A 24,311-nucleotide genomic window follows, 5' to 3' on the forward strand; every position below is an offset into this window, starting at 1 on the left:
ACAGGCCATTGCACGGCTCTTACTCACTAAGATGGGAGACCACTACAATGTTTGGTCAGAGAAATGACGTGACATCTAGTACAGCAATTTTCAACCTTTTTCATCTCATGGCACACATAAACGAATTACTAGAATTCTGCAGCACACCAAAAAATATATATTTTTTGCTGATCCAACAGAAAATATGTATAATTTTGATTCATTCACACCAGACAGTTACTGCTGTGTTGGCTGTTGTAACTTTTTTATTTGACAGTTTAAGGGAAAAGAGGTCAGTGCCCCGACTAAATAGTCAGGAAGCGCATGTTTGAAAAATTCTCATAGTGCACCAGTGTGCCTGTTGCGGCACGCCACTGTGCCACAGCACACTAGCTGAAAATTGCTCTTCTGGCATAAAAAGGTCATCTGGTTGTTACATGGCTAATAGACTGTTGGGGGTGTGGGGGTGGTGCAGAAGCTTGGTAAGAGGTAGGCAGAGTCTGGATATACTTTGGAGACTGGGCAGACAGGATTTGCAGACAGGTTAAATATGGGATGTAAAAGAGAGGATTGTCTGGGATACTCCAAGGTTTCTACCTCAGCTACTAGAGAGATGGAAGAGTCATTTGCTGAGATAAGGAAGAAAAACAGTGGAGCAGGTCTTGTGAGTGAGAGCACAAGTTCAGTTTGGGGCAGGTTAACTTGGAGATCCTCTGAGTAGAGATGTAGAGGAGGCCGTTGGGATGTAAGAGTCCAAAGCTCAGAATGAGACCCGGGCTAGTGGTGCAAATGTGGAAGGCAAGGCCAGAGGTCAGAACTGAGGCAAGTGGTTTAGGGAAGGGGCCTATTTTATGTGCCTGCTGGGAATGGGCAACCTCAGACATGTAAAAGTTGGTCACAGCCAGGAAAAGGTTAGAAGCCTGAAGGTGATTCTCAGCCGTCACTTGAGCCCTTTGCTGAGATCTCAGGGCTAGTTCACTATTGGCCTGGGGTCTTCAGGAGCACAGGAGCCCCCCCCCTTGGAGCACTCAGCCATGTGGCTACTGCCCAGGGGAAAAAGTGACCGAGATGAAAAGTCCTCATTGAAGAGATGACCAGATCACTCTGGAGCAGTAAGTGGGTGACAAGTATCTGTTGGGACCAGAGCTGCTTGGTTCTTGCTCTTTGAGGGTGGTCAGGTGCCTATGAAGGACCAGCATCTCACGATCTTCATGTTCTCAGAGAAAGCTCCAGTGATGATGATAAGCCATGAAGTCTGCTACATAGAGACCCTGCCTTTTCTATGATACTGCCCCTGAATTCATGAATCCCTGCCCCTGAATTCAGGGGCAGTGTCACTTGGAGTGATTTTTTTTACCAAGTTAACTGTCGCTGTGTAATAAGTTAGCTCCAAAACTTAGTGGCTTCACAATAACATTTTTCTGAGTTTTCTGAGGGTCAAAAATTTAGGACAGCCTAGCTGGGTGGTTCTGGCTTAAGGTCTTTCATGAAGTCGTAGTCAAGATATCACCTGGGAACCCACTTCTGGGCGGCTTACTTACATGGCTAGCAGTTGGTATTGGCTGCTATTAGCAAGCCTGCATTCCTCTGCACAGGGACCTCTCCCAGCGCTGCCTGTCTTCACAGTTGTGGTGGCTAGCTTTCCCCAGGGCAAGCGAGCCAAGAGAGCAAGGTGGAAGTTGCAGTGCCTTTTATGACCTGCTTTCAGAACACCACCACCACACTCTATTGATCGTGTGGACCTGCGCAGATTCATTGTGGGGGAGAGGACACAAGGGCCTGAGTACCAGGGGACCATCTTGGAAGCCCCTAGTCACCCTCCCTGAAAGTAGAGAGAAGCTTCTATCCTCTCAATCACCTTACAGTCACACTCACACCATAGATTCTCGTGGATTCTCAGTGTCTGCTCTAGGCACCACTCACAGCTACAGGAGTTCTGTCACACCATGTTATCCGGGTCCCCCATCACAACTGGCCTAATCCCTATCTCTTGTAGAGCTCTTCCAAATTATGGGGCTGCTTCTCTAGTCATCTCTAGCTCAAGAGAGTACCTTGGGGGAGGCAGTCGGCAAGTGCAGGTGCCAACACAGGAATCCCACCATTTGCCCGTTTCCCCCTTGGTTTTTATCTTCAGGTGCTCTGTCAGCTCACTAAATACGTGGTGTCAGGTGTTACCACTGGCTGGGTGGCCTTGAGTTATGCAGAGCTGCACTGTGTTTGCACACCTTTGTTACATGATGTGTCTAGGATTGAGTTTTAATATATGTTCTTCCAAGGAACCTTTGACCGTCTCATGCCCACTAGCATTCTCTAGCACACTTATTTAATATCTACTTTCTGTATGTGTGTACTTAATTTCCAGACATTTGTCGCATGAGCAAATTGCCTAAATACACTTGTGAGATGGTTAATGTTATTAAACTGAGAACAAGGGTGTAATAAAATAGCAATCCAAGGATAATTTACTAATAACCGGAGCCCTTAAACGTTGACATACCATTGTGTAGTAATAATACCAGACTTGGTATTTAAAGACACTCTTTGTCACACCAACAATCATTGGGACAGTTTTTATGGTCTGTAATTATAGCTCTTCTACTAAAATATTTTTTATTACTGTGTCACTGGCTTATAAATTATAAATCACTAACTTTTACCCTCATAAGACATCCAGCAAACCCTTACATCCCTGCCCTTTACCCAGAGAATTAACAAAGTGTTCAGAGGAGGTAATAGAGGTGAGTTGGCATCACTGAGCCTTGCTGTGCTTGGACTTCCATTTTTCCAGACTGTCTACTGAACAGAAAAAATCTTGCAGTGAATAATAATAGAAACTGCCTCCCAAAAGTGACCAATTAATTGAAAATGTTGAGAATTCCTGGGCCTTCTCCAGTAAGGAGCATCCCTTGAGCACACAGCTCAGTAAAAGCCCTTTTCTGTCTGGAAGGTGGTGTGGATGCCACAAAGGCCAGTGGGCAGCTGAGCAAGACTGAGCCGTTGTGTTCCCAGTCCCAGAGCTAGGACCTGGCTTCTCTTTGAAGGTGGAGATGCTCCCTCTCATCAGTGCCCTGGGGATGCTCACCCTGAGAAATTGATTCAGTACCAAGCAGAAAGCGAGGAAGCAGAGCCTGCACTGCTGGCTTATGAATTTGCCAGGGGGAGCCAGGATCATCAGAGGGACCAGATGTACTCAAAGTCCTTATAATCAGCACGGCAAGGCCACCACGGGACGCCAAATCATAATCAAAACCCATTTAGTAAGTTGCCCTGAAAGATCATCATTGCAGAATCTGGAAATACCCCGAGTCTGTGTGATCGGTTCATTCTTTCCCTGAAGCCACCTGGGAAGACAAATCATAGTCTGCAGTTGTTTGGTGAGTGGCTAATCAGGACAAGGAGGCTAAGTGGCAGCGGGCTAGCTTCATGACTTCATCTCAGAGTGGGGATGACTTCACCTGAAACACCGCACTACGCAAAGCTGGTCAAAGGCCTAAAAGTTCCCTTTTCCATGTGGGTAGGTAGATTCGTTATCTTTGGCCACATAAGGAAGCATCCAAAACTTAGCAGCTTGAAGCACATGTGGATCGGGAATGTGAGTGGTTCCGGCGCAGGGTCCTTCTTCAGCATTGTCTGGAGTGCAGTCCTCTGAAGGCGTAACTGGTGCTGGGGGTTCGGCTTCCGAGATGGCCCCCTCACGCAGCGTGCAAGTTGGTGCTGGCGTGGCAAGAGGTCTCAGTTCCGCCCCACCAAGAGCTCCCACCCTGTTGGGTTGCTTGAGTGTTCCCACCACATGGCAGCTGGTTTCTTCCCCCAAGTGAGTGATCCGAGAAAGCAAGGCGAAAGCTGCAGGGCCTTTCATTACCTAATTCATGAAGTCACATGCTGTCCTGCCACTTTCTGTTTGCTGGGGGGTGACTCACTAGGTCCAGCCTTCACTCAATAGGAAGGGTACTATTTAAGCCTCACCTTTTGGAGAGGAGTGCCAGGGAGTGCCCTGGCTGGTGTGGCTCAGTTGGTTGGAGTGCCTTCCTGTAGCCAAAGGGCTGTGGGTCCAGTTCCCATCAGGGCACATATACCCAGGTTGTAGGTTTGCTCCCCAGTAGGGTCACATACAAAAGGCAGACAGATGTTTCTCCCTTTCCCTCTTCCCTTCCACTCTCTTTAAAATAAGCAATGAAAAAATGCCCTTGGATGAGGGAAAAATAAAGTAAAACCACAATAGGTATTACCTACGTTTCTGTGTAATTCCTTTTTTCCTACACTTTCATAGCTGACCAGCTCTTCTGATCCATGTATTTTATCAATATACTTATATTATTATATTTATAAGTGTAATACATATTAACTTTATATATAATTATATATTACATATGTATAATTATATATTTCATGTATTACATAGTATATAATAAAATATGAATGTATTTAGCTTATGTCCAACCTCTTCTACCACAATAATCATTATGCATCTTTATGCTAATTTTCATACTCCCATCCTGCCACCTCACTAGGCTGAGGACCTGGGACAAGTTACTTCACCTCTCTGTGCCTCTGTGTGTCCTCATCTGTAGAACAAGGCTGTAATAGGACCTCATGAGAAATACCTTCCCAGTGAGGGCTGCATGACTAATTGTGTGACAGCTCTCAGAATAGTGCTCGGCACACAGAAAACTTCCAGCACTCTAAGCCGTCAGCCTGGCAGCTGCGCAATAGCAGAAATGGTTCGCCCCAGTCGGGACAGCAAGCCCTCAGAAGGTGGTCTTGTGTCCATGTTCCCAAGTGGCAGTAAACAAAAGTCATAGCCGTCTTCCTGGCCATGCCGCAGCCCCACTCCATCCAAGGCCTGTCCCCGAGGACTGAGAACGAACCCTTTCAGACCAGAGAGGGACCAGGGCCAGTGGCCTCTCATCTCCCTTTCCTCTTTGCCACACTTGTTCCTCCTCGAAAACCCAGGTCACTACCTGGCGGAGAGGGCTTGCTCAGAGGTAGACTGTTTAGTTTGTGCTCTGAGTCCCATTTACATTTTGTTTTTGTTCCTGACTTTTTTTTTTAGACTGACCTTTGCGGAAGGGTACAGTGTCCAAACAGGGAAGTGAGCCAGCAGAAATCGAGGGAGTTCCTCTGCCTTGTGAACTTTTATTCAAGGCTGTTCCCAAATTTTATTTTTAAACATACATATTTCCAGGGTGTACACTAGGCACATCTGATTGGTGTTGGCATCAGGCATAGATTCATCTTCCTCTCAGGCCCTTTTGCTTCTTGCCAGTGCCTCTCAAGCTCCTTGGGCTTAATGAATAGATTCCTGTCTTCACCCCAAGCATATTCATGATTTATAACAGGCTGGGTGTTTGCTGAAAACATATTGATGAGAAAGTCAGAATTGGTACTTTTTTCATCTCCCGGAGCTGCTTGAAAAAAGGGAGGCTATACCTAGTGGAACACACGAGGGTTGTCTTGTGTCAGGTGGCAGTTAGCTAAATATAGAGGCCGGGAGCTGGGAGGGACCTGCCGAGGTCATCTGTGCCCTCCCGCCCGCCTCCCCGTCTGAATGTCTCTAGCCCTGTGCCAGGTCAGGAGCCGCACACGGCTTCCGAGCGCTTCAGCGGTGGCTAGTCCGCACTGAGAGGTGCTGCCAGCGGTAAAGTGTGCCCTGGATTTCGAAGGCTTCACACAGAGCAAAGAATGGAGACTATTTCATCAGTAATTTTAGGTTAACGATAAGCTGAAATAACAATATTTTGATAGATTAAATAACATATCATTAAAACTAATTTCACCTCTTTTTACCTTTAACACTAGGAAATTTAAAATGCTTTACGTTAGATCCCATATTCCATTTATATGAAATGTGTATTTCTTTCTGCTTCTGCAGACCGTGCAGTTCTGTTCTTCCTGCCCCAGGGCAGACTGTAGAGGAGCCTTTCCCGGTGATTTCCTGGGCCTTTTGTCATTCTGGCACTTGGTTTCTCTCCATGTCGCATCTTATTTTTTCCCGCAATTTGAAGATGTCCACTTCAAAGGGTTGGCTGGTCATCTCCTTATCAGATCGCCACTGGAAAGGCGTCAAGCATCTTTTCATATTGTTCAGTCAGAAGCTCAATAACCCCGCTTTCTTTCACCTTTTGACTTGGTTGCCCTTTTCCAGCTCTGATGATGTTCAACAACATCTCCTGGGTCCCCGCTGGTCTATTATTTTAAAACTTGGAAACCAAAACCACCCAATATTGCTCTCATGTGGGCCTGCCTAATGCAGAGGCAAGTAAAAGGAATTATTTCTACCATCAAGTACTTGAATGGGGTTTTGATACATTACTTCATTTAATCCTTCAATACAAGGAGGACAGCTGCTCTTGGTAACACGTGATGTATGTAGTTGGGGCTCAGAGAGGTCAAGTGATTGATGAAGTTGCATTGCAAATGAAGAGGCAGATCTGGGGTCCGCGCCCAGGTTTGCCGGACTCCAAAGCCCACGTTTTCCCTTCACCTACCTTGCCTGATACTCTTCTCTCAATACACCCCTGTAGTTCTGAGAGGCCTTAGAGTCCACGGCTGATGCGTTTGCAGCTTACAGTCAGTGATGCCTCTTTAGCTTACTCTGATGCGTCTGTCTTGCCAGAAGAGTGAAGCACTTTGGCTAAATTCCAGGAATGCTTTTTGAGCCCTGCAGATACTGTGTGAAAGCCAGCAGGCCTGCTTATCCTTTAAGGGTCATCCGTGGGCCAAAGTTGAGGTCCCCGGCTGTCAGGCATGACTTTGCTAGAAGGGAGCATTCTTTCCTGTGACCCCAGGTCCTGTGGATAACTCTCAGTCCCCACAACACGCTGCTTCTCAAAGGCCAGTCAAGGCGAAGTATATTGTTTACCCACGTTTACCTAGAGGCAACCAGTCTGTGTTTTGATCAGAAGAGGATAAGTGGGATCCTTCTGAGTGTGTTAAAAACAGGTCTTCAAGTGGGTGAATGGGAAGACATTGTGCAGAGTGAAACAAACCAGTCATGAAAGGATAGATAACTTGTGAGTCCACTTATATGAGATACCTGTAGTAGTCTGAGTCGCAGACACAGAGAGTGAAATGGCGGTCGGCAGGCGAGGGGGCGAGGAGGGGATGGTGTTAGTGTCTGATGTGTGCAGGGTCTCAGTTTGGAAACATGAAAAAGATCTGGAGATGGACGGTGGTCATGGTCACATGACATTGAAATGGGACTTACTGCCACTGAACTGTACACTGAAACATTGTTAACATGGCACAATGATGCTATATATATTTTACCACAATAAAAATGACCAAGCAGACCTATATAGAGGGGGGGAAAGTTTGCTTACCTCTGTGACCAGAGGTGCTCTGGGAGCGTGCAGTCTCGCTCACTGGAGATTTAGGCTCATAGTCGTTCTCTGAGTCAGCTTCCCATGAGCAAGGTGCAGGCGACAGTGAGGGGAGTTTTTGGTTTTTTTCTTGACAGTTTTCTCCATTGAAGAAGTTTTACCAGCTTCCCACAGATGCCATTACCAGGGTTTGAACCACTGTTCCACAGATGCCTGGAGGTGGGGGCAGGGTGGGAAGCAGCCTTGTCCTCAAGAACTCCAGTACATGGACCCTTGATTATACTTGCTTTTTAATAGCAATTTTCTTATTCTTCATCTTCCCCTCCCACATCTGTCTGAGCACGTAGCTGGACTTTTCTAAGGAAAAAACAAAAAGAAAACAGGGTTGTAATGCTGTTTGGTTGTACCAAAGTGGCCGTAGCCTCTCTGGAGACCTAGATGAGGATTAGACTGAGGACCCAAACACCTAAGTACATTTGTTCCGTATTGCACCGAAGGCACTGCCCCCTGGAAACCCGAGGTCAGTTATCCAATCCAGTGCATTGGCTGTTTTGAGAAAAATTAGATTGGGACGATAATGCACCGGCATTCTCTCTGCAGTGTGGAGTTTTGTGTCTCTGTGGCTGCATTTACTTATTTGTCCTGTATATTTTCCTTTCCAGGAATCATTAACCAATGGCAACAGGAATCCAAGGATAAAGTGATTTCCCTCCTGTTAACTCACTTGCCTTTGCTGAAGCCAGGAAACCTCGACGCAAAAGTAGAGTATATGAAACTGCTGCCCAAGATCCTGGCGCACTCGATCGAACACAACCAGCACATCGAGGAGAGCAGGCAGCTGCTGTCCTATGCGCTGATACATCCGGCCACCTCCCTGGAAGACCGCAGTGCTTTAGCCATGTGGCTGAACCACTTGGAGGACCGCACGTCGACCAGCTTCGGTGGCCAGAACCGGGGCCGCTCAGACTCTGTGGATTATGGGCAGACGCACTACTATCACCAAAGACAGAACTCCGACGACAAGCTCAACGGGTGGCAGAACTCTCGGGATTCTGGGATTTGCATCAACGCCTCCAACTGGCAAGACAAAAGTCTGGGGTGTGAGAATGGCCACGTGCCCCTCTACTCCTCCTCATCCGTCCCCACCACAATCAACACGATCGGAACCAGCACAAGTACAAGTAAGTCCCCTGGAAGCCCTTCAGTGCAGTGTGGTTTGGTGACTGGCTCTGTGTGGCATGTCCCGCTGCAGTGTCTGCTCTGAGCCCCCGTAACCCAGGGGTGGAAAGGCTGGTTGGAACTGGCTGTGGGGAGGGGATCTTCAGACCCTCTCTTTGTTGCTCTTTTGACTCTGGAAGGATGAAAATGCTGGGCAGGTAAAAATGATTGATGGTCCAAATTTGGATTACAATAGATTTTTAAAAATTAAAAATGAGAGAGAACAAGTGGTGAAATGCCATTCGCCCACGTGTCTTTCACCCTTGGGTCTTGGATTTGCATACCCCTGGGGGCATGTGGTTTTCCAAATCTCCTCCTAACCCATGGTTAACCAGACAGCCTCATGGGCTTTGTGCATTTTCTCTTTTTTTCCCCTTTTTCTTTCATTTTTTTATTCTTTCTTTTTCTATTTTATTTTTTCACCCTGGAATGTTCCCATCCTTTGTTTGCATTTCCTGGTTTTATCCCCAGTTGTTGGGGCTCCTGTTCCTCCTGGCGGGGAGCAGGTTTGCTAGCTGAGAACGCTGCTCTGGGCTGGGGCCTGATGTGGATGCTGTGGCCTTCTCTCACTCAGTCTAACCCCTTAGAAATGTGGGTCAAGACCTGCTTTGCAGGGGAGACAGCGGAGGACAGCCTCCTGCTCTTTCAACCACAGAAGCAAAGTACCCTGCCCACAGCTGGGACAAGGGCTAGAGTCTTCTCAAAATGCAATCGGTGCTTCTGTACAGCAGAAACTGGGGAGAGTGGGCTGCCATTAAACAGAATTCCTTGATGCCAGCTAGCATGTGTCTGTGAATACAGTGTCAGTGCTGAGATCACTTCCTTGGGGGAAAGCTTTTTGCAGTTAGACTACGTGCCTGTCAACATGCAGAGACCCCCAATTAAAAGAGAGGAGAGTATTAAAAATTGGCAATGGTGGCTTCTTGGCCTCTACCTCCACTTGGACCTTTTGGCTAATGGACCCTTTAAAATGGCTTACTCTAACGCAGGAGTGTTGCATTATAACCACGTTAATTGAAACAGTACCTTAGGGGAATAACTACGGAAATACTTAGGATACTGCACTGATGATGCTACAACACAAGATTTTAAGTTCTTATTCTGGAGCATTTTCTCAGTACATTGAGGTTTTGCTTCCTGGCAATTGCAATCAGTTTAGCCCAAATAAACTCATAAAACTTCTCAAAAAATTATTTTTCCTATATTGACATTTAGATATCTATACCTTGCACATTTTGAGAATTAGATGATAATTGCATCAATAATGTATTAGGTAAGTGGTTCTGGTGACAGTCTTTTTCACAGACAAGTCATGCAGGGAAGGGTTTCACCAGCCCCTGGGTGGTGGAGAACGAGGGCTGGGGCGATTCAAGCAGACAGTGCAGGCTGGGATGACAGAGTTTCTTGGCTCAGGTTTCCTGGGTCAGCTTCAGAATCTAGTAATTGTTACCAAACTCATTGATAGCTGGGAGGGAGTCCAGCTCTGAGCTACTTGCTCTCTCACAACTTGGTCTTTTGTGTTGTGAGGGATTGGGTTCTACATCATGTGTCTTGAAATTCGTCTCGGGTCCCTACGTTTCTGTCTCTGCTAATGTACATATTCAGGGTCAGATCTCAACAAGATTAGTTCATTCGAGGTGGTGTCAAATGATGGCATTTCTTTTATTGATTTCAATTAATTTTTCTAATGATAAAAATAATACATTAAATCAATCAGTACGATAGATCATAAAAAAGGTAAATTAACTGCGGTACCGTACAACTGCATAGTGGTTACCACATGTTGGGTTTACTATGTGCTGGACATTGGGATGGAGAAAAGTGGTGTTTTGAAGGCATTAAAAATAGACGGTGGAGCCACGCAGAGCTTTTCAAGGAAGGGGTCAAGATAAGGTTAAGAGTAAGGGGCAAAAACTAAGCCCTCGTATAATAAGAATCAACCCATTTTCATCTATTTAGACAGAAGTTAAATCAAGTGAGCTCTATTACGACCTTTGAGCTGGGCCCTTCTTCCACGAGATAAGAGAAGAAGGGGTTGGGACAGGTTGAGAAGTGCATTAAGCAACATAGGGGATTGCATCAGAAGAGAAGGAAGAATGTATTTTCCATACCTCATTCTCCTTGTAAGGCTATTCAGGAGTCTGATGACCAGGAGCAAGAATGTGCAGATTGGTCCCTTCTGGTCCCACAGGCTTATGTTGGACCAGAGTATCGGCGGTCACAAACCATCCACAAGGTAACTTTGGTCAACTTTGTCTCGGCCATCACAAGCATTTCCAAACATAAGGTGCATTAAACCTGGCTAAGCATCTCCAGGTTTGCTTCCTGTCTGGTCTCCTACTGAGAAAGTAAACCATTCAGGAAAAGAGCCAGTCTCTCCTGGTTTCCTTCAGGGCACACAGCATTCGCCTGTGTGGAGGTCCATGCCGCCTTCCTTGCCCCAGGCTGCCTGTCTAACCATCCTCCACTCTTCACTCGCAGACTAGGACCTGGAAAGACACTTGTTTCTATTCAAATCCTTGCAATACCAGATATTTTTGTTACCATTCTTTATACCTGGGTTTGAAAATAACGCATACACTGACCTTTGTAGCCTAATGTGAAGCAAGAACTCAGAAGCTTTAGGTAACCAAAATTATTCCAAAATGCTCCATTTGAACTGCTCCTTTCTACAGTCTTATGGCACATCTTGGGCCCATAGTATTTCTTTTATTAATCTCAATGGATTTTTTCTGATGATAAAAATGATACATTAAATAAGTTGGTACCATAGATCATAAAAAGTCAATTAACAGTGATAGCATATAATTATATAGTATTTACTGCAGGCTGGGTGCTCTTCAAAACCCTTTACGTAAACATTAACTCATTTAACCTCATAATTCCATTATATGGATATTATTGTTACCCCCTTTTGACAGATGGACAGATTGAGGCACAGAGCCGCAAAGTAACTTCACAGATTAGCAAAGCGAATGAACTGGGGTTTGAATCCAGGTCTGACTCTGAATTCAAGGTTTCGTGCCTCTCCCTCCCATCCCATCCTCAGAGATTGACTCCATTGGTAGCTAGTCAACCTTTGTTTTTCTCGAGCCCTGAATTTGCCCCCACGGAGAGCAGCCCCCCTCCAGCATCAGTGTCGTCCGCAGCAAGCAGACCTGAGACCCCACCCAGCACCTGCTTCTGCATGACTCCCTGGAGAGGAGCTGTTCTCAGAGGGGGGCTCGCTTTGCACAGATCCATCTATTTCAGTGTCTGGCCTTAGCCTTCTAGGCCACAGTTTTGGTCCACATGTTCACCTCCCTTTCCTGATTACAAACACTTGGGGGACAGGATGTGTGTCTTTATCCTTCCTCCCCATCACCTAGAACATTGTGTGCTCAGAAAGTCACAGAAATCTCGGAGATGTCAAATTCCTGGCATGCAGTCAGCTGCCACTCTCCCGTGGCAGAGCGCTTCTGTTAGATAATATCTGACTCTTGCTGAGCCCAGATGTGGCCTCCAGACCCTCCTCAATGTGCCCCTTGAGGCAGCCACTATAATTCAATGAGAGATGGGGTGTGAGCCAAAGCCGGTCTGCCCACCCTGCCATGTGTGTTTGCTGAATGGTAGGAACTTACTAAATTCCACTGCTCACTAGGCAGATGTTCTGGATGTTAATAAATTTATAAAATAAACAAGAAGTGTCTTTGGGAACTTACTCAGTATCTGGTGATAAAATTGGTCATTTAGCCTTCTGTCATAATCCTTGTAGTGATATTTATTGTTACTCCTGCTTTGCCGTGACTTATTTTACCAATTCGAGCTCAATACTAACAGATACATACTATTATCTTGATTGTGGAGGTAGCTATGTGAATTCATACATGTGATAAAATGCCCATAAAGTTGTATATGAATTCATACCAAAAAATAATGTGTACAAAAACTGCTGAGATTTGAGAAAGGTCTACCATCTTGTTTACCTGCATTGTGTTAAGGTCAACGTCCTGGTTTTGATATCAGGTGTTTACACTGTAGTCATGTAAAGCGTCACCTTGGGGGAGGCTAGGCAATGGGTACATGAGACCTCTCTCTGTTGTATTTTGCAGTTCCTTATAAATGTATAATTACTTCAAACTTAAAAGTTAAAAAGCAGAACTACTGAGGCATCCAGAGCCTGGATGTTCCTTGAGCTTTGGTCCTTGTTTCTTAGCCTCTCTGGGGGTGGAGGGCTGTCCATCTGCGGAAAAGATGGATGCTCAGCACCAGGGGGCCCACAGTTGAAACGACACTGCTTCAGCAGGCAAGGTGAGCAGTGAGGGCCACGTGGGTCTCAGGGACGGTGGCTCCTTTGGGAACACCTGATCTGCCACTGGACAAACCCCTCCAAGTCCATCAATCATCCCCTTAGGCAGCCAGGGCCAACTCTTTCAGAGAGAACTGTTTGGCTCAAGAAGTCCTTCGTTTTTTTCCTGCCCTTCACATTTTCTGTCAAGGCCACCAGCCACTTCAGACTCATTCTAGTCAGAATGCAGAAAACATCAGAACTCCCCTATTCGGGGGAAGGAGAGAGACTGTACAGCTTCAGGCAGGCCGGAGAAGAAAAGATGTCTTTGCAAGTGGCCTCTTGGAAACTGATAAGGAAGGACACGTCTGGAGACTCTGACTTTGTCTTGCAGGCTGCAGGTCGTCCCTGTCCTTTTAAAGTGTCATGGAATTATTTTTGTCTTTTACCAACAGACTTTCTTGGTGGAAAATTTCTTCCTCCCCAAATTCTAGCCAACCTGGCATGTAGCTGAAAAATTCCATTATTTCCTTAACCCCTCATTTGCTCTCCAAGGAGGTAACTCTAGTTGCTTTGCTTCCTTTGAAAAGCATTTATAACAGCTGGCATGATGTATTTTTAGCTTCAGCTTCCTTCCCCTTTGGGGTAAACTTTTTTTAAGTCTGCCACTGGCCTTCCTGACACCACATCATGAAGATGACTTTGTGGTGGCTTGGAGGACCCGGTGTTGCTACTGCCTAATCCTTCTCCCGTTTCCAAGAGTCCAGCGATTTTATGGGACTGTGTTTTTCCTCACCATGTCTAGTGTTTGTATTCCGGGGCTCAGGGAAGATCAGAAAAATGCTCTAGCCAGCAAGACGTCTGCTGGTTTATTGTGAGTCTGAGACTGTGCTGCTCGGGACAAGTCAAAGGCCCGCGTGAGCGACATGCATTCTGGGTCACGAGGCTATGCCATCCACCTCCTCTCCAGAGGAGTTTTTTGGACTCTGATGACAGCGAGAGCTATCAAAACTGTGAGCTACAGAGGGAGGCAGTAGTGTTTCCACTTCTCCACCGCACTTCAAAAATTGAACAGATTTTGTCTGGCATAAATGGCTTAAATTGGACTAGCCTGGGAGAGGGGAGGAGCAAGGAGGAGATGGGTAGAATGGCTGCTTTAAGACTTGGAGCCCTGTAGTCTTAGGATTTCTGTTATTTCATAAACTTTAGTGTCACGCTCCACACTAAATGATTGCTGTTATTCTATAAATCTAGTGTCGGCTAACAGTGCCTGCTCCCCACACAGCTGGGCAAGGAGTGATTTAATCTTGTGTTTACTTACTTTTTACTTGTCTCACTTTTAAGATTTCTTGGGACAACCTCAGGTTATACTGAGGAAAGTCGTATTTTGAATGTAGCATACATATGTGTGTGTATTTGAATATATATATATATATATTTAAATATATCAAACATGTATTTGATATCTTTACTAGCAAGTACATTAAACCCTAAGTTTCCTGGTTTCAGGTGAGGAGGAGTCTTAGTGGCAGCAATTGCTATCAATTTCGAGTGTACTTTCAAAGTCTTAAGCACTGGAAATATCATTTTGCCATTCCTTTATCTGCACCCTAGTCCTCAACGTTCTGTTAGGTAAAATACAGTATTAGAAAATCTCAGATATAAGTCGAGTAAGAGAAGTGTATGGAGATGAGGGAGCAAGGTAGGCAAGGGGTTCCAAAATCTGGAAAATGCTATGAAGGATTTTCGTGGATTGGAGAAAGGCTAAAATTCCCAGCATACTCTGAGGTAATCATTCTTTGCCAAAAGTTTGGATTGTTTCCTCAGTCAAATTCTGTGGCTAGAACTAGAGAGTGGAGACACAAGAGCACAGGGCTCGCTTTAGAGATTTGTTTCGCGGCCAACCTTGCTGAGATGCATCCTTTTAGAAAAGCCCAGCAAAACCCATATGGAGCAAAAAGATTTATAACAAGAGTATTTTGTACTTTAGTTTTCTCCTTTGCACTGTAAGATACTTCAATGCAAAGGGAATTCTAAGTCTCTCGGTGGCGTTTTAGATATTCAAGTTTGAGTTATCAGTGATGAGGCAGTCTTGTTCAAGATCAAGAACACGACTGGGTTTTAAATTCCAGCTCCACCTGTAACTAGGTGTGTGGCTATGGACAGATTACTTGACCTCTAAACGTCCTTTCTCCATCTATAAAATTAGAATTAATTTCAGTAGAAGACCTCTTAATTGACTTGGTCAGGATGGGTAGTTGGTGTGTTCATTACAATAGCCATTTCAAGAAGAGAACTATTAAAAAGGCATAAGACCTTATATGATTTTAACTTGAAGAATAAACACATATCCTCATGTGCCTTCTTTTGTATTGAGTTATGAGCCTTTCCTTGGGCTCCCGACTGTGTCTGTTCTTTGTCGTTACTGCATATATCACATCCCTGATGCATTCGTGTCTGTGATTTCTTTAAAATGGAGGAGGAATTTGAAGACATTTGTAAAAACAGAGTACAGAATCTTTCTAGATCCTGTTTTTTTTTAACTTTTATAATCCAGCTTCTAGTTCCTATCGCACTAAATTCAACAGATTTTTAAGCAAAACAACGAATATTTCTAAAGCATGTAAGGAAGTTTTGTGCAATTAATATTTTTATAATTCATATGTCATCATTGCTGTTATCCTTTTTAATATTACATACTTACCATAATAAGTACTCTGGCATAAGCAGGTTTGGGAACAAACTCAACTGACTGCTGGTCTACCTGCAAGTCAGCGGGTGGGAGCAAAAATGTACAAGTAAATCACAGCCCATGCAGAGTCGATGAGCCGCGGGCACCAGCAAGTAATCTAAAGGGAATGGAGAATATTGGTTGGTCCATCAAGGTGGTTAAATGAAGATGAGTAAAGAGAACTAGTTCTCAGGGTATTGTGTGGATTAAGTGAGAAATGCGTATGAAGCACTTGCCAGGAGGAAGATGCTCAACAAATGATAGCCCTCATTATTATTTCTACACTGGCTGTTAATGCGGATACAGGAGGGGGTGCTTCTTTCACTCGCCCAGGCTCTGCAGTAAACTAGGGTGTAATGGGCTCCCTGGGGCAGCCCGCTGACAAAGGTCTTCCAATACACTGAACTGAAATCAAAACACTTTGCTCAGCTCTACAAAGAGCTGAAGAGCTAGCCTGCCACAAATACCACTATCCCCTGAAGGGCTGTTTCAGTGATCCATCTTACTAAGTACCTTAAAATGGACCAGAAAGAAAAAAAGAAAGAGTAATTGTTGCTATTGCTTCTTTGGGATCCATTGCTAACAGGAGTAATGTTTTAAATTAGTAATAAATGTAAGAACATTATTTGAGTTCATAAAAATGATCCTTAAGTAACAGAGCAGGATTTGATGCAGATAAATTAGACATAAATACAGGCCAGCGGAATGTGGCCAGTCCGAGAGTGCCAAATGTTGGTGCCACAATGAAAAGATCATGGGATTAGGAAAGTCACTCCGCCTCTAACTCAGTGTGCAATCTCACGCTCCCCAGGACTGCTACTTCTTTACAAAGGCATGACGTTGGATGACCCCTCAGGACCCTTTTCAGGCCTTTCATTCTGTGCTTCCAAGGTAGAATAGCCTTCGACTCACGGTGCACTGGTGATGAATGTCCAGTGCTGTTATACTGAGGTGAACGGGAGGAAGAGAATGAAATGTCAAGAAGTTTATGCCGGGTTAGTCTAAGAGAGTCGCCACCTGCCAAAGCCAGGTGGTTCTCTGGCTATATCCAGCATTAACCACACACTCCATAAAAATAGCACCTGATTTTGGTCCCTCTCATTGTTTAAAGAATGCAAACACCAGTAACTACTGCCTGGAATGTGGATCTGGGCGGTTTGGCAGACAAGGATTGGGGTGGGAGTTACTTTTCATTCTGTCTTTTGCAGTGAGTACCATGTTAGTGCCATATATTACCTGTTAAAAATAGTATGTGTATGAATAATATAGGAAGATGTTAATGAAGAAAGGGAAAGAAAACATTTTAAAGGAAAACCGATAATGTAGCCCAGAGTAGTATCAGTAGGAAGGGTGCTCTCGTGAGTTCCTTGGACTGTGCCATGTAGAAAGAAAAGAAAACTGGCAAAAAATTACAGCTAAAGATCCTGGTGATGCTGAAACTCCAGGGCAGGTGGAATCCAAATGTGGGTTTTCTATCCTTCTGAGCTTAACAATAGAAAAAAATGGGGGCTCACCAGGGGGGCGCCTGGTGCCCAGACCGCAGGCCTCTTGACAGCTGCTCTAGCTCTGTGATTGCTGCGTCACCACGATGGGGTTCTCTTGGAAGAAAAGAGGGCAATTTGAAGGTTCTTTGTTTTTTAATCTTCACCCAAGGAGATTTTTTTCATTGCTTTCAGAAAGGAAGTGGGGTGGGGAGAGGGAGAAAGGGAGAGACATCGATTGGTTGCCTCCCATACATGCCCTGACCAGGGAATTGAACCCACAACCTGGGTATGTGCCCTGACCAGGAATTGAACCCAGGACCTTTCAGTCTATGGGACAACGGTCCAACCAACTGAGCCACACTGGCCAGGGCTGACAATTCTTTGTTTTAAGAGATCTGGTAAACATTCAGCATGTTACTGGTCATATTCCCTTACCACTATGTTAAACATTTCCACAGTGGGAGCAGTGCAATTTGGGTTTTTTTTTTTCAAAAGCTACTGCCCATTTTGGATTAAACACACACACACAACAACAACTCTTGCTACACCCAAGTTGAAGTCAAGTCAGACATGTATCTTAGTTCCGGTTTCCCGAGAGGCAGGCTCTTAGTGGCAGCAATGGAGAGCGAGTACACCAACTTTCTCAGTGGCGAAGGGGGGACAGTGGCCGGCACTGGGAAACTGAGAGCACTCTCCCAGTCCTATCACTGGTGTCGAGGTGGGAGGCATCTAGAAGGGAACACGCACTACATACAAGTCTCCCTTTTCACTCGTGGACGTGGACAACAGTGTGGTGATTGCTGGGGGTGGGGGTATAAGGGGACTAAATGGTGATGGGAAAATGCAATAAAGATTAAACAGAAAAAAAGAAAAACAGAAAATGACCTTTTTGAATGAAATTTTTCCATTGACTAAAAGTGTAATTCGGGGTATAAATTGTCTTGGTTTTTAAACAGTCTCCACTGGTAAGAACTCTTTAAAATCAGGTTAAGGGCCTCAGCTCCTGAGCTTCTCTATCAGAGTTAACCTACAGAGCATTTTAAAATAATAAATATTGGGAGGATTTCATTGGGTGATTTTATTTTGCCATATGTAGAATAGTTCTCTGCTTGGTAAATTGGAATTCTTTAGGTGACTTTGTTGGCTTTGGTACGCTGTGTTTAACAAGTCACGTGTATATGGCTGTGGGTGGGCAAGGCAGGGGGCAGCTCTGATTCCCACCTCAGGCTGAGTGTGTGCGTGCAGAGTGAAGTCTTCCTGAATACTTTCAGGAGCTAGACAGAGAGAGCGTGCTGAGAAGAGACGTTGACGTGAGGGCTTGGCTAGAGTGATGCCTGAGTCTCATCCACCGGGTGCGTTGGGAGGACACTCAACACTGCAGCATGCTTGGAAAGTTGGAAAAATTTTGGAGTAGTCGTTAGGCCTCAGGGAACAGGTTGTGAGAAAGGGAATTACTCATATGTGTTCATCATTTTCCAAGAAATTATCCTGTGCCTGTGATATTGTTATTAACTCAACTGGGTTTAGCAGGAGAATCTTAATATCCCAACTCAATGTTTATTATTCTAATCGCCAGAGCTCACTACGAGTACAATAATGGCATCTTTGGGTAAAAGTGTCTACATTTGTATGTCTGTTTACTTTTGGCAATGGAACTCCAAATTCACCTGGAATCTCAAAACAGTGTTTGCCTCACTTCAAAGTCTGAGAGTTTTTGATTCCCAAGAGCATCTCAGCTTAGGTTCTGAGAGTGCCAGTGTGACTGAGCCCAGCCAGTCCCTAAGTCTGGATTTGAGCTGCGGGTTCTAAGTTCAAGGTAAGCCTTGTGGCATAGCTCAGGAATGAGCTACTCATTCCTGCTGTTCAGGAATGAGTATTGTTAGTACTCAGAGAAGGTAGCTGTGTTGAGGCTTTCTCTTCAATCCTATGAGATTTGTGAAAAAGAATTTAAAGCTTCATATGGTCCTATTTCTTTCCCTAATGTTCTGTCGGTGATCGTCCCTCTCTTGCTAGACAGCTGCATAATTTTTTGCTTCTGAAGTTGTTCTCTTTCTCCTCTTCCCCAGCCACTCCATCTGCATGCAGTCCAGAGAGTAGGCTAATTATGGGGTGCTGGGGAAGCAGTTGCTCAGAGAAAAGCTCTTGAGAGCTTGACTGGGATCGCTCAGTGCCAGGGTCACGCTTGTGGCCACCTCCTCATTCACGTCCACACATCTGCATTGTGCTGCCTTCCATCCTTTTGCAGTTGCATGAACAAACTTTTTAGAAAGGTCAACACAAGAAATAAGGGCTTTTTCTTAAAGGACAGAGCAAGTAGATGGTTTCATGTTTACTTCTTGGGTCTTCACACTGAAAAGCAGCCACAAAGTGGCCAAGAAAAAAGATATATTCCTGTCCTTAGCCAAGGCTTTTCATTTTTGGCTGCCACTGTAATGGCCTAGGAGCAAGAAGCTTTATACACACAGGGTCAAACTCTCAAACTGGCATGACTCGAGCCAAAAAGGCTGCTGAAATTCTTTGACCCACGAGATTGCTTTTGCCGGCACTTCATCATATTGGGTAAATGGTTTACTTCCAGAGATGTCGACCCTGTGCCACCCTCAGTGGTATGGACGGAGAGAAAGGAAGCATTTAATGGTACAGGTCACCTAAGAATCCAAACTTGGGGAAAGAAGGATGCAGAGAACATCTCTCCCCACTGCCTCTCCCTCTTTTTAATCAATTAGCTTCGACTCAGCCCCTTGGAATCACCCAGACTGGCAAAGATCTGAATGGACATTTGGCTGAGCTGTTGGAATGCTAGAGGAAACCTGCTTAATACGTAGGTTTGTTTACCTTCAACCTAAAGACTCTGTAGAATCCCAAGGCCAAGCCTACCCAACTGGAACTTTGGTGAAATTTCTACCTCAGGCAGGTCTGATGGTCACGAGGCTTCCACTGAGAATCCTGTCTCTAAGCCCATCACAGAGTGGAGTTGGCGTCTTTGTTGCTGGAGATGTTTGCTTTCCTGAAGTTCTGTAGTTGAAACGTATGTTTGACCTTCCAGAATTACACTGACTCCAATCCACCTCCCAAATCTAGCAGTGGGCACGGCCCAGTTTCATGGATGGAAGGGAGTATTGTGTAATTGACCCCAGACTTCTGAACATTCGCTCCTGCGTTACTCTCTGGCTAATTCAAGAACATGTGCTGCTAACACAGATCCGGCAGAGTCACTAATACAGTCGACGGCAGAATCAGTCTAGAAAAGTCTCAGGTAATACCAGGTTGCAGTTCAGAGCACATGCTTTGGCGTTATACCGACCTAGGTCTCAGTCCCACTGATTACTAGCTGTGCGACTGTGGAGAAATGCCTTAACCTTTCTCGGCCTCGATTTCCTCATATTAAAAGGGAGTAATAATCACCATGACTGTAAAGTCCTCTCTGGGTTTAAGTACGATCTTTGTTGAAGACATCCTTCCTGTCTCCTGTCTTTCTACTCCTGTTGGCTCCAGTTACCCTTAGGAGGGTAACTCCAGCTAGCCCTTGTACTCAAAACTTGTACTCCTTCAGTTCTCAGTGATTTTCTCAAATTTGAAACATAATTGCCACTCATTTGTTTTCTGTCTTTTCTCTTGCGGAAACTCGTTTTAATTATATAATAACTCTTTTTTACTGATCCTCTCATTTCCTTAGCTTTTTCTCTCCTACTTTCAGTCTTTTTGTTCCACTTCAGAGGTGGCTTCTGTAACGTTATCTTCCAGACTTACTATATAATTTTTAATCTCTGCTATGATATCTTCTAGTTGCAGTTCTTTCTTATCCTTTGACTGATCCTTTTTGTATTGCATTCTGTTCTTGTTTCATGTTCAGTTGATTTTTGGAGTCTTTTTCTGCTCCCGTTGTGTTTTGTTTTTCTCTGGGGTTTTGGGGGACACTTTCTCAAGCAAGTGTTCTTTCGTTCAAGAGGAAAACCCTAGAACTTTGTGTGTGTGAATTTCATCGCCAAGAGATTAGGTAGGGACCGGGCCTGGCTGCTGGTTGGGGACTTACACATATCACCAGCTCTAATTCTTTTTTTCGTGGATTTGCCCATTTCCCCCACAGGAATCCTCGTCTCCTCCTGGAAGATAGAGGCTTGGTTTCCAGGCTTCTGAGGATTGTTATGAGAAAGATGCTAAGATGAGACCCACCTGGTTTTATGGAGTGGGAGAGAGAAACTCAGGGTCCCCCTGTACTTTAGACATACTTTCCACCAAGGCTCCTGTTTTGGGCCCCTCCCTGCACCTCTGTCTTCAGAGGTGCTGGGTCTCCGAGTCCTGAACTTCTCGGGAGTTCTGCAGTGGGAATGGTCACGATTCACCCAGCTATGGACAGACACATTACCTTTCTGTGACCTACTTAGTTATCCCACGTCCTTCTGTTTTCCGGTTTACAAGATTTTGTTGAGTTCAGTGGTCTGCTGATACCCACTGTCATCTCCTATCATCTCTTCCCTGCATCCTTTTCCTTATGGGTTTATGTCTTTGCTCTCATTTTGGTGAGTTTCCTGAAGGAACAGAGTGACATGTGCATAAATTGCAAGTTTTTTAAAATTTGCTTGTTTATTATCTAACTCCCCTCTTATAATAGAAATTCTAAGAGGTCAGGGATGTGTTTTTGTCTTCCTGTTGTCCAAAATACTGCCTAGCATATTGTTAGATGTGGAAGAAATATTTGCTGAGTGAAAAAATGAATTAATGACATGTAATGTAGATCTCTTTGTATAATGGCTATAGCCTGAGGAATAACTCTGTTATCTTAATTTTTCAATCTTTGAGGATTAGGTAGTGAAATGAAACTTTATGCTACTGATAGCCATTGATTTTAAATAGGGATAAATCTGTCTCTTAAACTAATATCTCTAATGGGGAGTATCTGAAATATCTTTACTTCCCTTACAAATCCCTCTTCAAGATGGAACTTTTCCTGATAGTTACATGGTTTACAACGTTGTACAAACCTATCGGCCTCAACATTTAGGTCCTGCAATGTATTACTCTGGTGTTAAATGAGGGCTTATCTGTTTTATATTATCACAGATCTATAATTTTACCCCTCCCCGTCAATGACATTAGTATGAAGAGGAGCGGCCATTGACATAACATGATTTATGAAGACCAAAAACATTGAGGTTGTAGCCTTAGCTTCAATATCAGTTTCATTGAGTTAGCTTTGGCAATTGCTCTCTCTCTCCAGGTCTCTCATTCCTTAACTAATAAAATGGCAATGTGGGTGGATGAGATGATTCCTAAATCATGTTTTTAAAGTCCCTTCCAGCTTTAAAGTTCTGGAACTCTGAGATAATTAGGGAGCAAGTAAATGAGGGGAACAAATTGCGGTGTTATACTGTCTAGTCTTCCGAAAATAATATTTTTGGAGGCAGAGCCCAGGAATGTGGCACCATCATTAAAATTCCATCAGGACCAACTTCATCGGGCACCTACACAACAGCAACATCTATGTACTGCTTCTCAGTTAAACACTGGTGGTGTTCTCTGCCAGTTCTCTTGAGGGCTCCACTCAGGAATGTAAAGCTCACTGCCCAACCCACTGAGCACCTGGTGAGTCAGTGCTCATTTCAGGAGGAACCATTCTTGAAGCACAGCTTTTCATGTGGGGAAACATCAAATAAGTATCTTACATTTTTGAAGGAAGGGGGGAAAAAAGGCTGGTTGTTTCTCTTAAGTCTACTGCTCCTCCAGCATTTAATTGAAAATGAAAAGATTCTGATTTGGCTTTTCATGCGGATGCCTGCCTGATTCTGTCCTCAGAACACCCACACAGGACCAAAACCATCAGCGTTGGGAGCCATCTGGGGAAAGCCCAAGCGGGAAAGAGGGGCTTCCCATGTGGTTGAGCAGGTGATTTCAAACTCAGTTACGGAGAACCTTCATGCTGCTGCACAGAGCCCTGGATTTAACATCACTGCATGGCTTAGCCAGCTCACAAGGAAGCAGCATGCGTGTTTACCACAGAAGCAAGGGAGAGAAGCTTTTTAGGCTTTCCCGTACTTCCCCTGATACTGTCATCCTAACATTCAAGGCCAGGATTCAGAGAGGCGTCTTAGTCCTGGTGTATTTCCACCTCCTCAAAAGCTCTCATTAGTCCTTGAGATACTGTGCCAAATTAATTGTGAAATTGAAATCACCTACATTTTTTACTTCCTTGAGCAATTCTTCACCTTCATGCAAAGTGTTACTTCGAATATTAACACTCCCTTACGGCTCCCAACTGCTGTGTGCTTCTAAATGGTACAAGGTGATGTCTTAATAAGTGATGGAAGACACTGTTTGCATCTGTGCAGTCTTGTCTTTTATTATACTCCTTTTGGCATCTGTAGCCCCAGGGACAAGCACAATGCCCTGTGCATAGAGATGCTCATCGTTGACTAAGGGAATGAATAAGGAGGTTAGCCTAAGCTCTTTCTCTAGGAAAGTAACAACTCACATGTTTTCATTTCAAAAGTAGCTTTTGTACACATCTTAGTGGGCCTTCGTCATCCTTGCTAATATCCACAGTATGCCCAGGGGAGGAGGGCAATGCTTAGCAAAACTGGGTGGGTGCGTGGATGATGCAGGCAGAGTGTGACCCCACAGCAACCCTGGGAGGTAGGCAAAAGAGGTACTACTGCTGTTTTAACTGGTTTCCGCACAAGTACACTGAGATCCTGAGGTGCCAATGGACTTGCTTAGGGTTTTGGATATTGAGAGTCCAGTGTCAGGGGCTGAAAGTCTATGCCCAGAGTTCCTTCTGTCACAAAAAGCCATGCGGTATTGGGTTTAAGAACATAGGCTTGAAAGTCAAAGATCCTTAGACTTTGAACCTGGCTCTCTCTTGTGCCTTCCCAGTTATCTGATCTTTGACAAGTCCCTTACTCTCTGTACCTCAACCTCCTATCTGTGAAATGTGTGTGTTGGGGGGCAGAGAGACCCTACTCTGGTAGACATTAGATGAGAATTATATGGAGCAACATGCAGACGTATTTGGCCCAGTACCTTATATTGGCAAATGGTAGCTGGGATGTTGTGCTTAGTCTCACATGGCCACCTCTTCAGAGGATGAAGGACCAGGAAGGACCATCCTTAAGGATGGGTCTTTTGGGTTGCATTTGGGGAAATGGCAGTATAGTATCCCCAGCCCCTAAGCAGTTCACAAAGGAGACAGAACAAGGAGACAGAGCATTCAGTCATTCCCTCACACTTTCATAAGAGCCTAAAATGTGCAGGAGAAATGAGAGCACTGGGCTGAGCCAGGCAGGGGGAGGAATGATCTAATTTAGTGCCTTCCC

At 44.8% G+C, this 24,311-nt stretch overlaps 1 protein-coding gene across 2 annotated transcripts in view; it reads left to right on the top strand.

Moving 5' to 3' along the window:
- SAMD4A (sterile alpha motif domain containing 4A) overlaps nucleotides 1-24,311 on the top strand; it is a 196,877-nt gene that overhangs the window by 113,248 nt on the left and 59,318 nt on the right. For both annotated transcript variants that reach the window (XM_037054344.1, XM_037054345.1), the window contains exon 3: nucleotides 7,964-8,482. In XM_037054344.1, coding sequence (XP_036910239.1) covers nucleotides 7,964-8,482 — 519 coding nt within the window. The remainder of the gene's footprint in view (nucleotides 1-7,963; nucleotides 8,483-24,311) is intronic.

Source organism: Sturnira hondurensis, unplaced genomic scaffold, assembly GCF_014824575.4.
Source record: "Sturnira hondurensis isolate 20B ecotype Veracruz unplaced genomic scaffold, ASM1482457v3 Scaffold0008196, whole genome shotgun sequence".
Taxonomy (NCBI): domain Eukaryota; kingdom Metazoa; phylum Chordata; class Mammalia; order Chiroptera; family Phyllostomidae; genus Sturnira; species Sturnira hondurensis.